The sequence below is a fragment of the Malania oleifera genome, chromosome 12 (genome assembly GCF_029873635.1).
Source record: "Malania oleifera isolate guangnan ecotype guangnan chromosome 12, ASM2987363v1, whole genome shotgun sequence".
Lineage (NCBI taxonomy): Eukaryota > Viridiplantae > Streptophyta > Magnoliopsida > Santalales > Ximeniaceae > Malania > Malania oleifera.
Genome location: NC_080428.1, coordinates 79,391,834 through 79,403,970, shown reverse-complemented (window position 1 = coordinate 79,403,970; position 12,137 = coordinate 79,391,834). Strand labels below are relative to the sequence as shown.

Genomic DNA, 12,137 nt, shown 5'->3' with positions numbered 1-12,137 from the left:
TATTTGATTCTTTTCAGGTGATCACGATCAAAGGACAATTCAATAAAAGCAATTTGATTTTTAACAACAACAATAACTAAATATTTTCAAACAAAACTTTTGTCCTAATTACTTGAAATTACAAGGATGTTAAACAATTTTTAAATAGTAACCAAATATTTTTAAACACCTTACAATTTTTTTTTTACTAATTACTCAAATTTACAAGGATGCCAAACAATTTTAAAAATAATTTCAACCAACTCATTTTTATCTATTTTCTTTTTGAAACTATTTTTCAGAATTACAATATTGGCAGGGGAACCAAAGTAATCCTCATCCATTAAAAAAAACTAAGAATTAACTTTTTAAAAAAAATAAAAAAATGTTATATAATAATCAATATACCTAAAACGAGAATTCATGAAAAAAAATTCACCAAATTCATCCAAAATAAAATCCAAACATAAATAATTATTTGTTACAATGATATGTTTTCATATAAAAAACATGATTAGTTTATTCAATAAGAAACAACCATAATTGTAAAAAATAAAAATCATATTAAAAATATTATATGTAAATTTTAAAATATAAAATATATATAAAAAAATTATCTTCCATAGAATAATCCAACCTTTTCATGAATTTTTTTTTTTTTTAAAATGATACAAAGTGTGGTAGACCAACAATTCCCCCATAGGAGTAAAATAAAAAAATAAAAAAAAATAGTCACACTTATAGTGAAATTACTTTTTCACTTTATAGAAAGACCCTTTCCTGATCGGAATTCCACTTCCGATTTTTAAAAGAGTCTCTGAATCCAAACCAAACACGGCGAGTCTCTGAATCCAAACCAAACACGGCGATCCATTCAAGGGACAGGAAATAAATTTCCAAGCCTCGTCGCTTTGCCTTCCACTCTCTATTTTTTTTTTTTTTTTGGTCTTCCCTCATTCCAGAATCTGTCGTCAATCTTCAATTGCCCAGCTCCTGCACAAAATCAGACATTCCCTATTTAATTATTCCTCTTCTGGGTTTCTCTGGGGAAGTTCGAAGTTTATTCTTGCGCCTTTAGGAGCAGTTTTCCCGTTTGTTTCCTGGGAAAAGTTCGATACCGAGGCTTTAAAGTGGGGGTCGTTGCTGCTGTTTGTCCCACGTTTTTCGTTTTCCAGGTTGTTCTTTGCGCTGGAAGTGTTTTTCTCGTGATTTCTCAGGTTCCCGTCGTGCCAAACCCCAGATCGTTGCTTAATCGTCGGAATTATCCCTCCCAATTCCAGGTATGATTACTTTTGGCAACACTTTACACGATCCCACCCTCGTTTTCCCCCCTTTCTTCACATGTTTGCACAATCGCTGAGCCATCTATATCGTAGAATTTTACTTGGTGTCGATGAAGGTTGTTTCATGTGTTCAATCACATAAGCTGTTGAAATAATAACGTGGGCTGAGGTTCGCCTGTTTTTCTATCTTTTTTATTTGGAGGGCTTGATGGGTATCTTTGAATGTAAGCAAGCACTGGTTGTCTGTATTATTTATTATGGAGATTTGGGTTTATAGTATTAATTTTTCTGAAAACGTTTGGGTTCAAAATGAGGCACTTTACTTGCGCGTTTCGTTGCTTGGTTGAAAAATTAAACGGGAAGCACATGGTTGCTTGCTAGATTGAGTTGCTTGTGGAAGGCGTTGAGGATAGTGAAGATGGGTTGTAGAAAGTTGGGGGGAACAAAGAAGAAGATTGTTATTTGCAGTTTTTCCCCTTTGGGTTATGTGTATAATTCCCTGAGAGACTCGTTTACATGAGTTATGACATTGAGACCCAGATATGGGCTTCATTGATTCTGAATTCTTGTTTCTTGCTACATTATTCACAGTTGAAATTGTGTTATAGCTCTTCTTACATATTATCATCCTATAAGATATTTGTTCGGACTCAATCACAGCTTACATTAAGTTTCAATGTGTTGCTCTTAGAACCTAGAAGAAGTTGTTGATGCTGAATTTGTTTGCTTCAGGTCCCATTCTCCTACCATAAGGGAGTTTGTTTCTTTTCTGAAGAAACAAAACTTGTTGAGCAATGCTGAGCAGTTCTCACATGTTGTATTGCAGCTTCTTCTGTCGTGCATGCGTGATCTGGAGATTTTAAATACAATGGGCCTTGGACGCAGGTCAAGAATTCTGAATTATTTTTTTGCTTTATTTTTTTTTTCAAATGAAAATCACCCCCCCCCCCCCACATGAACCTTTTGGAAAATTTTCTGACCGATATTTTATGTCACACTTTCTTCTTTTTGGTTGCAGTGCTTTTGCTAGAAAACCAAATGAGACTATGAGGCTTATTGTTACCACCTTCGTTGGAGCTGTTTTAGGGTTTTTATTGGGAGTATCTCTTCCAATATTCACTGTCATGAATAAGGTACACAGACCTTTCCTTTTTATTTTTATTTTTATGCTTCCAAATCACTGGAAAATATAGTTACTCTATATTTGGAAAAGTCTTAGATTTGGATTTGTATTGGATTTGGATAAGATGAATGTAAAATTGTATTGAAATTTAACGAAATCTACCCAAATCCAAATCCAAATTCAGGACCTGAAATTCATGCTCCCAAACACAGCTTAAGTGTTTTATTTTTTTCTTATGCTGTGATTATGGTTTTGCTTCTTATTAGTGATGCACCTTGTACTATTTTATGTTCAGGAGCTGAATCTTCCGTCAAGCCTTCTTACACCAGTTGATATCTCACATACTGAGGTCAAAAGTTCAGGCCCCTCAGCCCATACACTACCCCCTGCCTCATCTATTAGAAGTAACTCAACTGTTGCTCGAAAACCAAACAACACGTCAAAGGTATACCCATAAATAATAGCTTGATCAAGAAGTTCGAAATTGCATCTTTCACAGCTTTAATACTTTTTGCTATTGAACAGAAGAATTTCAATTCGTTGATTCCATCACTATTGTAAATGATATTTTTACAACCATACTCGATTTCTTCCATAGATCTGTTTTTTGAAATTCTCATAGGCTCCATTCAGATGTCAAAATGAGTTAAGGAAAGCATCCTTCATTCTTTGTGAGATTTAATATGGGGTGATAATGTGTACCAAAATCACTGTTGTTGTTGTTTGAATGACTTCAAAATTTTCTTTCCCTCCTGTTAGAAGTTTCAAAGTATACACATCCTTCTAAAATCAATGCTGAAAGGAAGAGTTGACTTTTTTGCCAACTATATAACGTTATCTTTTCCTCAGATTATTTATTTGTTGTTTTAGTTTAAGGTAGTTTGGCGAAGACTTGAAGGTCGTGCTGTGTGAGAAGATAGTAGCCTGTAGGGATTAGAGAGCTAATATAATACTTTTTTTCATGGGGAAACTGCAGTTTAGTAGAAAGATGTGCGACTTTAGTATTGTTTTTACATCCATTATCTGTCTTTGAATTGTGTTGATGGCGGTAGACAGGGCAAGATAATGGGCATTAAGAATCAAAATATGAATAAAATGTGATGAAAACTGTTTGTCACCCTGAATTATGAATGGCTTGGGTATTTAGCCTCATTATCATGCTCTAGATTGCAATTTTCAGAGTTCAAAATTTTGAAAATGTCTTCTGTCTGTATTGCTCTCTTTAAATATACATTACTTTGAAAACGATTGACATGTAGAATAGAAGCAGCAAAGTAGTATGCTGCTGACCAAATTGACTCACTAACATGTTTAGCTGCTTTAACTGGGAGAGTTAGTATTATTTTTTATAGGCAGAAGCATTGAAAGTTGGTAATTAAGAGATTGTCTTTCAGTATTATATATTAAGTTAACAATATTGGAAGGGTGCGCCCTTTGTTTTGTTTTCATTGGTATGTATTAATTCTGGTTATTTTACCACCTACAACCAACTATTAGCGACTTATGAATTTTGAACAAGAAACATATAATGAAAAAGTTAGGGCTCATAAATTAATTGTGTAAAGTATAATATATAGGTTTAACAGAATACATTTTTTGAGTGGGAAGATGGAACAATAAAGTAAATACATAAATACATAAAGGTTAAAAACAGATCCAGGTATTCATGTTAAAGAATCGAGCGAAAACTACATTGAGACAATTAAAGGAAAAAGGGTACACATTCTAATGCATTAGTTAAGCTGATCTTATATTTGTTGACAATCAATGGACATGAGGTGCTAAACCTTTAAATCTTGCGTTAAGTATCTATGAGGAGGAGCAGAGGCTCGTGTGTAAGATGTAGGAGGCTGTTGATTTATGGCACAAAAAATGTGAGTTGGGGTGGGTGAGGGGGTATTTGCCTAAACATATTCAGCATTAAGTCAATGATTGTATTAGCAAGTAGAAGTGTTTCAACTCTTGCTGAAGATGCTACAAGGACAAGAGAAGGATGATAATTTCATTGGTTCTTTTGATGAAGTCATCATGGCATGATACAATAGAAGAAACGTAACTGAGAAGATCAACATTGATATGTTATGGCATCATGATAATATAGCTGCCTGCATGATCAGAGATAAATAAAAGATCAAGAATAAATTTAGATTGAGTGTAGGCTGAAAGATCACGGGATGGCTTTAAGGAACTGCTGGCCTGATTGAACCAATCTTGGGATTTATCATGACGTTTTGCATAGGCCACTGGCAGTTGAGCATATGTGTCCGTAGCAAAAAATAACTAAATATTTCATGCGTTGTTTTTCACTCCTCCCCTCTGCCTAGGCCTTTGCAATCAGTCAGTTTGGCTAGATAACACAACTGAACTGAACTGATTGGGATGATGTAATCAAAACTGAGCCAGCTGAATCCTATCTCTTTGACGAAAATTTGCTGGAATAGTTCTGTTGAATCAATTGGGATGAATGAAATTAAAAAATCTATAATAAGAGCTATCATGAACTCGATATGAAGCTTTTGGTCTTTTTGGTAACTTGGATTAAATAAATCACATGCAAAGGGATGGCTTGTTTTTTTTTTTACCCTTTCAATTATAGCTTGAAAATCACATGGATAGGCACCGGCCAGTTGATACTGGCAGTTGAAGAAGAAGAAGAAGAAGAAGAAAAATATGATCAAACCTACAATCCTACAATTAGTGGTGGGTGACTTGTGCTGGTTCAAAGGTTCAAGATGGACTTCATTTCTTCAAAGAATCTAGATTCAAGAATCAATATTTGTTCTTCAATGAATATTTGGACTTTTAGGTATTGAGATTTTTTGATTTGGGGCAGCTAACATCTAACAGTCTAAGCTCGAAGAGCGGCAAGGCAAGGGCCTGAAGTTGTGGAGTCATCAGTCATGTTGTGTCTGTGGCATGCTGGCAGTTGAAGGTGGGAGGAGTTTTGGCCCCGCGGGGGGGGGGGGGGGGGGTGTGGTGGTGTTTGGTTTGGAAGTCAGTGTGGTGGGAGTAGGGCTCTAGCAAGTGGCAACTGTGCTGCAAAAAAATGGAGTTTGGGGTTCACAGGTTAGGGCTGGTTTGACCAACCATATTTGATGGCTGAATCAAACTGGTTTGACAAAATTGTGTTGACTGAATATGAGTGTGGTTTGGTCAGTCAGTTCACTTTAGAGTTTAGACCAACTAATGCCCACCCCTTGCCTTGCTCTTAATTTATTGGGTGACATATGTAAATCCTGTATCATTATCTTCAGGATACATAATGTGATGTGGTAGGAAAGTTGGTTCTTCTTCTTCTTCTTCTTGTTTTTTTTTTGAAGGGTATGTTGAGTGGATTAATCTTCTTGCTTGATTGTTCTATATTTATTTAACTTGCCTGACATCATCTTACCTTGATGCGTCACATTTGAAGAATGATAATTGGCAGATATTCATTTTTTTTTCAACTCACTCTGTGCTTTCCATATTATCTTGCTACAGATATGGGTCCCAACAAATCCTCGAGGTGCAGAAATGTTGGCGCCTGGTATTGTTGCAGCTGAGTCAGACTTCTACCTCCGCAGATTGTGGGGTAAGCCCAGTGAGGTCTGTTTTCTTCCACCACCTTTATAAGTTGAATCTGTTTGAATCATCTCCAACACCTGTAACCTTTAGTGTCTATGGTGTTGATGTGAGCATACATGGGACTAATTTAGTGTGGATCTCATTGAAGTTCCTTCAGTGAAGTGACTGAAGTTAGATTGTTGCTGTGTCTATTGGAAGAAATACCTTGTCCTTGAGTGTGCTTTTTATTAGGTAGGTCCTGATTTTTGATCAGGACTAGGAGTGAGAATGATGATGTCTGAATTGTGTGTAATAGCATGGTTTTAAACCTGGACAGGATCAGCTGGTCCATCCAGGTTTGGCAGGGGCTGGTTACCTGGCCAGTCCGAGTACGTCCTTAGAAGCTGGAAATATTGGGAAACAGTATTGACCTGGTTTACCCAATCAAAACTCCAACCTGTGCCAGACTGAACCAGGGGTCACCTTGGGTTAACTTGGTCCCTTGCCCAGTTACCCTTTAAAATAATTGAAGTGCAGCTTCAAGGCTGCACTAGTGCAAATGAAACCCATGTACTGCTGCTGTTCCATTGTCTTTGTTTGTTTCATTACCCAGGAAATAATAAATAAATAAACACCAAGTAAATTATATTGTTTTAATTGAATAAAAAATATATGCTATCTTTCAATATTTTGTTTGACTTCTAATAATATAAGTTTCAGAATATGTTCTAATTGGCTAATATATGATATGACCACAGTCTCTGTAAATATGATCTAAGATTGGTATATAATATTATAGTGTGATATATATATCATGCTGATATCACTTATTTGATATTTTTGACCCATCTGTCCGACCTACTGGCTTTTCCAGGTTGGACATGTTTTAAAACCATGTGTAATAGTGATCCAACTTCATCTTGGAATGAAGGCTTTAAGTGGGAAGCAAAATGCCCCGAGACATTCATCAGGTGGTGAAAAGTTATGATGGGGTGTGGGAGATCCATGATTCAAATCTTATCCACAAAGGGAAAGAATAAGATAGAGTTTTGTAAGTTAATATTTTTTGTTTGAACTGATGGCAAATAATAGCATATAAAAATTTTAACAGTTGAAGTCACACAGAAGATGAGATTTTATAAAGCTTGCTACTAGGAGTAATTTGATTCAAATTGATACCAAATCAATCTTATTTCATTTACTTTTGTACCCTGAACTGAATATGGGAAATAAATAAGCAAATAGATATTAAGGGCTCTTTTAGTTTTGGGAAATAATTTTCATTTTTCAATTAATTTTCTAAAAAATGACAATTTTTTTTTTGGATTTTATAGCACTTGTATTACAAAAGATGAACAACAATAAAAGGTTTTGACACTATTGCTTTTGGAAATAGTTCTATTTTTCATGTTCAAATTTTCAAATAGTTACTACAATGCCACCTTGCTTTCTATTTGTCTAGATTTTATATAGAAAAGTTGGAAAACATCTTTTTATTCTTTTCTAGATTTCTCTTGAGCTTGGGAGTATGGAATTTTGATCTTGGACTTTGATTTGTTTGGATTATGACAAAATGTAACATATAATTGCATTGAGTTTCTTTAAATCCACGCAATCCACATTTGAGTCCCAAAATCCACAATCCCGGATGTTACCTTATATAATTTTTTAGAAAATTGAAAAAAAAGTTTTTTTTTTTAAAAATAATTATTTTAAAATCTCGAAATAAGAAATAATTTTTTTGTACAACTAAAACTATTTCTACCTTTTTTATATGAATCGTGGAAAACTAAAAATAAACTCAATTTTTTTTAAAAATTTTTTGGAAAATTAAAAATGGAAAATGGAAAATGGAAAATGGAAAATGTTTTCCACAATTAAATGCGCCTTAAGTTTTCCAGTTCAGTTTAGTAAGTTTTTGGTTCTTAATACTTAAAACTAATTTTATTTATGAATTGAAATATCACTACTTTAAAATTTTCCTATTCTATTTGGACCATTTAATAGTTGTAGAAAATTGCCTATGTAATAACTATTTAACAAAAATACTATTTTAATAAGAATAAATGTATTAATATAAAAATATACAAAAATATTAACTAACTTTTCTTTGGGGGGTGTGGGATGGGGGTGGGTTTGGGTTTGATTTTTCATAAAAATTAAAATGGAAACTGAAAACTGAAAAATTAATCAATACCATATCGGATCTCATTCTGATAAGGTGCAGTTTGGTTTTCAGATGTTTGAGAGTAACTGAAAATAAAAATTTAATAGATTGAAACCAAAATTTTAAACTAGAACCTCAACTCTGTTTGGGTATAGTTTGGTTTTCAGATATTCAGTTAAAAATTAGTCATAAGTACTGTTACATCTCTTGCATTTTCAGTGGATACTGAGCTAAATTAAATTCTGCTTGGAGAGTTTTTAACTTTATGGAGTTGGATTTCATGAATATAATAAAAATTGTCTTAAAAAGTTTAATGCATTTCATCTAGGCAAGTGGAGATCCATCTCGATCATCAGTCTATATAGCATACAAGCAAGAGAAAAGAGAACATAAATATTGTAGTTTTCCTCAGTCTTGATGATGCTATCAAATTTTCTCTTCAACTATGATTACTATGATACTTCTGATATTGAAAAATAAGCCTGGTTTCTTTGATTTTGTTTAATCATTTTTGGAATCTGCAGGACCTAGCCATCAAACCGAAGTATCTGGTCACATTTACTGTTGGTTATGATCAGAAAATGAATATTGATGCAGCAGTTAAAAAGGTCAGTCTTTGTGTGAGTGCTTGTGTGTGTGTATTGAGTGTGATTACTTGTGCATGTCACTGATTATATTTCTTCTACAGTTCTCAGAAAACTTTACCATACTTCTATTTCATTATGATGGCCGAACAACTGAATGGGACGAGTTTGAGTGGTCAAAGCAAGCTATCCACGTTAGTGTTCGGAAGCAAACAAAATGGTAAGGAACAGCACCTATTTTTTAATGGAAATGAAAAAAAAAAAGAAAAAGAAAAAGTCTGTGTTTCTGCTTCCTTTTGATATTTCTATATGTTTTCTATTCGAATGTTGCTTAAGAACTTGAAAATTTGTCAAAGGTGGTATGCCAAGCGGTTTCTGCATCCTGACATTGTGGCAGCATATGATTACATATTTATCTGGGATGAAGACCTAGGGGTTGCGCATTTTAATGCAGAAAAGTGAGTTTTGGTCATATATATATATATATATATATATAGTTTCATAGTGGTGGTTCTTTTTCAGTCAGCTAAAAATTTGTATTTTCTTTCTTTCCAGATATATACAGTTAGTGAGGAAGCATGGTTTGGAGATTTCGCAGCCTGGTTTGGAGCCTAACAAAGGTTTAACGTGGCAGATGACAAAGAGAAGAGGTGATCGTGAAGTTCACAAGTAAGAATAATGGATTCCAAAAATACGAATTTAATATCGTATCTTTAGAGATTTAGTTCTCCAATCTGTTGAATGTTGAATGACCTATTTATTCCTTTTCCTTTTCAATTTCCCCCAATTTTGGCAGGATAACAGAGGAGAAACCAGGCTGGTGCTCAGACCCCCATTTGCCTCCCTGTGCAGCGTAGGGGCTGCTATTCTTCTGTGTCTTTGTTGTTATTACAATTTTTTTCATTATTATTTTATTTTTGTTTCCTTCTGCGAGCTCTGCTAGTATGAGTGATGCAATTTCTTACTAGTGGGTACCTCTTCTGAATGCAGATTTGTTGAGATCATGGCTCCTGTGTTTTCTCGGGATGCATGGCGCTGTGTTTGGCATATGCTTCAGGTATCAATTATCATCATAATCTTGTTCATTTGAAGCATGCTTTTATTTTTTGGTTTGATTAGAAACTCGCACTGGGCCTGGCCTGGACAACTGGAGGTAGCCCATCTCTCATTCCATTCCCATTCCCATTCCCACTCTTCACGGTATTCACACCCAAGGCTTCCAACATAGAAGTCTTAAGCTTTTACTCAGGATGTCTCCTAGGTGACTCTTTATTTGTAGCATTCTGATGGTCTCTTGTCGGTTTTCACTTAAAAATCTAAATTGCCTTACTGTGGTTGCTTACAGAATGACTTGGTCCATGGATGGGGTCTTGACTTTGCTCTCAGAAGATGTGTAGAGGTTGGTGGCCTGCTTTGCATTTATGATTTGTCTGTTTCCTCCATTATTCATTTTTTTTTATTGTCTATGGTTTCAATGGAGCTCTTTACACACATATCTCTTGGAAACAGCCTGCTCATGAAAAAATAGGAGTTGTAGATGCTCAGTGGATTGTTCATCAAACTGTTCCCTCGCTTGGGAACCAGGTAAGAAGTTATCAATGACATTTGCACGATCTTTCAAAGAGACAAACTGGGATATTAATTACCTTTTTTCCTTCTCTCTTAGGGGGAATCGCACAATGGGAAGGCACCATGGGAAGGGGTACGTAATTCATTTCTTTGTTCTTTGATTGTTTTTAAATTCCATTTCATGGATGCAATTTCAACCACCACACCAACCCCTACTTGCAAGAAGTTGCAGATGTCATTGTGATTTTGTGACTTGTTTATGAGGTGTTTCTCTGTGCTGACTAACTACAGTTGTTCGAGCTGTTGATCTCTTTTGTGTTAACTGGTTCCAGGTGAGAGAGAGGTGTCGGAAAGAGTGGACAATATTTCAAACTCGGATTACCAATGCAGAAAATGCGTACTTCAAGAAAATGGGAATTGATCCTTCGAATTCCACAGCCCATTAGTAGACGACAATGGCAGAACCTATTACGTTACAACAACCGGTGCTGCCATGCTTGCCAACTTACACTGATAGGATCCACTGTCAAGCTATAAACATTGTAGAGTTAATTTATTAGTAATTACCATTTATTTTAACGTTTCCTTCTTAAGAGGGAACTTTTTTTACAATACCTGCGTTTACAGCTTGCTAGAGCCTATGACGAGCCAAGGATGACTTTTCCATGAATACCCATATTCCTTCGCTCAGGGTTTTACTGCTAGATCGGTACAGCCCCCAATGTTGTAAGTTTACATGCTCACTGAATCATATGATTGCCTTCATTTTTTTGTTTTCTAAGTTTTGATCCGTACAAATTGTAAAACCCTTGAAGGGCACTACCACCGTCGATTGTTATTTTACCTTTTTGTAAAGGGGCAGGCCTCTTTCCACAGCTGAAAAGGGTGCTGCTTGCACCCTCCTTGGAGAGGCATTCAGTATCGTTTGTTTTCAAAATAAAAATAATGCATTATGGCATCCCAGTTTGCTCGTCTGCGACGGGGAAGCACTCATTTATGTTGCCTTTGCAATTTTGTGGAGCTGCATAGTTCTGAAATCATTTTGATGGTATATGCTATGAAAAAACCTTATATTCCAAATTTGGAAATGAATCAGTAACACATCAAGCGATAAGGCCTTTGTGCAGGAGGGATGGGGAGAAATGTGGTTTTTATCATTTTGATTTGGAATTTATATTGGACCAAAGAAAAGGACACTTGACTGTACTATGTAGGAGCATTTTATTTAATCTGCTGCCAAAATTAGTTTTCTACGATAAAAACATTTTACTAGTGAGAACTCGGCCTGCAAAAAGAAGGTTGAGGTTTGGTTTGTACATTTGGCCTTTGGGATCTCAGCTCCTTTCTATTCTAACAAATAATCTTCAATGCCCCAATTTAAATGGCTGTATGGAAGATTTGATGTAAGTGGACTATTTTGAAATTGAACACTTCATTATATTTGGAACGATTTTGAATTTAAATTTGTTTGTATTTTAATAAGATATAATATTAAATTATATTAAAATTTATTTAAATTCAAATTTAAAGTTCTAAATCTATGCTTCTAATTGCAGCATTAGTGATGATTTTAAAGGGCCTGTGAAAGATGTCCCACATTTCTTAAGTAAAGGGCATAGTGAGGTGGTCATATTAATTGTAAACTTGGAGAAAAGAAAAAGAAAAAAAAGTAAGGAGAAAATTAATTTTTTTTTTTATATTTTTTTCTATTAAATATTAAAAATGAAAGTTTATTTTAATATGATTAAAATTTTTTTAAAAATAAAAATATTAATAATATATAAGATCAAATTTTTATTTATATATTTGGTATAGTTTTTATTTATTTTTTTTATTTTCCTTGATAATCAAATATGAAAATGAGGATTTTTATTTTATTTTAATAGGCA

The 12,137-nt window shown here is 34.5% G+C and overlaps 1 protein-coding gene across 2 annotated transcripts; it reads left to right on the top strand.

Annotated features, from left to right (window-relative positions):
• Positions 1-745: 745 nt before the first annotated feature.
• Positions 746-11,259, top strand: LOC131144263 (uncharacterized). 2 transcript variants are annotated; one of them, XM_058092799.1, is made up of 15 exons: positions 746-1,259; positions 1,995-2,147; positions 2,281-2,395; positions 2,681-2,830; positions 5,866-5,970; positions 8,620-8,703; positions 8,784-8,899; positions 9,036-9,137; positions 9,235-9,348; positions 9,476-9,532; positions 9,670-9,736; positions 10,025-10,078; positions 10,189-10,263; positions 10,346-10,381; positions 10,581-11,259. In XM_058092799.1, the coding sequence occupies exons 2-15, from the start codon at positions 2,104-2,106 to the stop codon at positions 10,692-10,694; spliced, it is 1,233 nt and encodes a 410-aa protein (XP_057948782.1). In that variant the 5' UTR covers positions 746-1,259; positions 1,995-2,103; the 3' UTR covers positions 10,695-11,259. The 2 variants fall into 2 exon arrangements, with proteins under 2 accessions (XP_057948782.1, XP_057948783.1); XM_058092800.1 differs by having other exon boundaries at positions 773-1,259; positions 2,089-2,147.
• Positions 11,260-12,137: the final 878 nt, after the last annotated feature.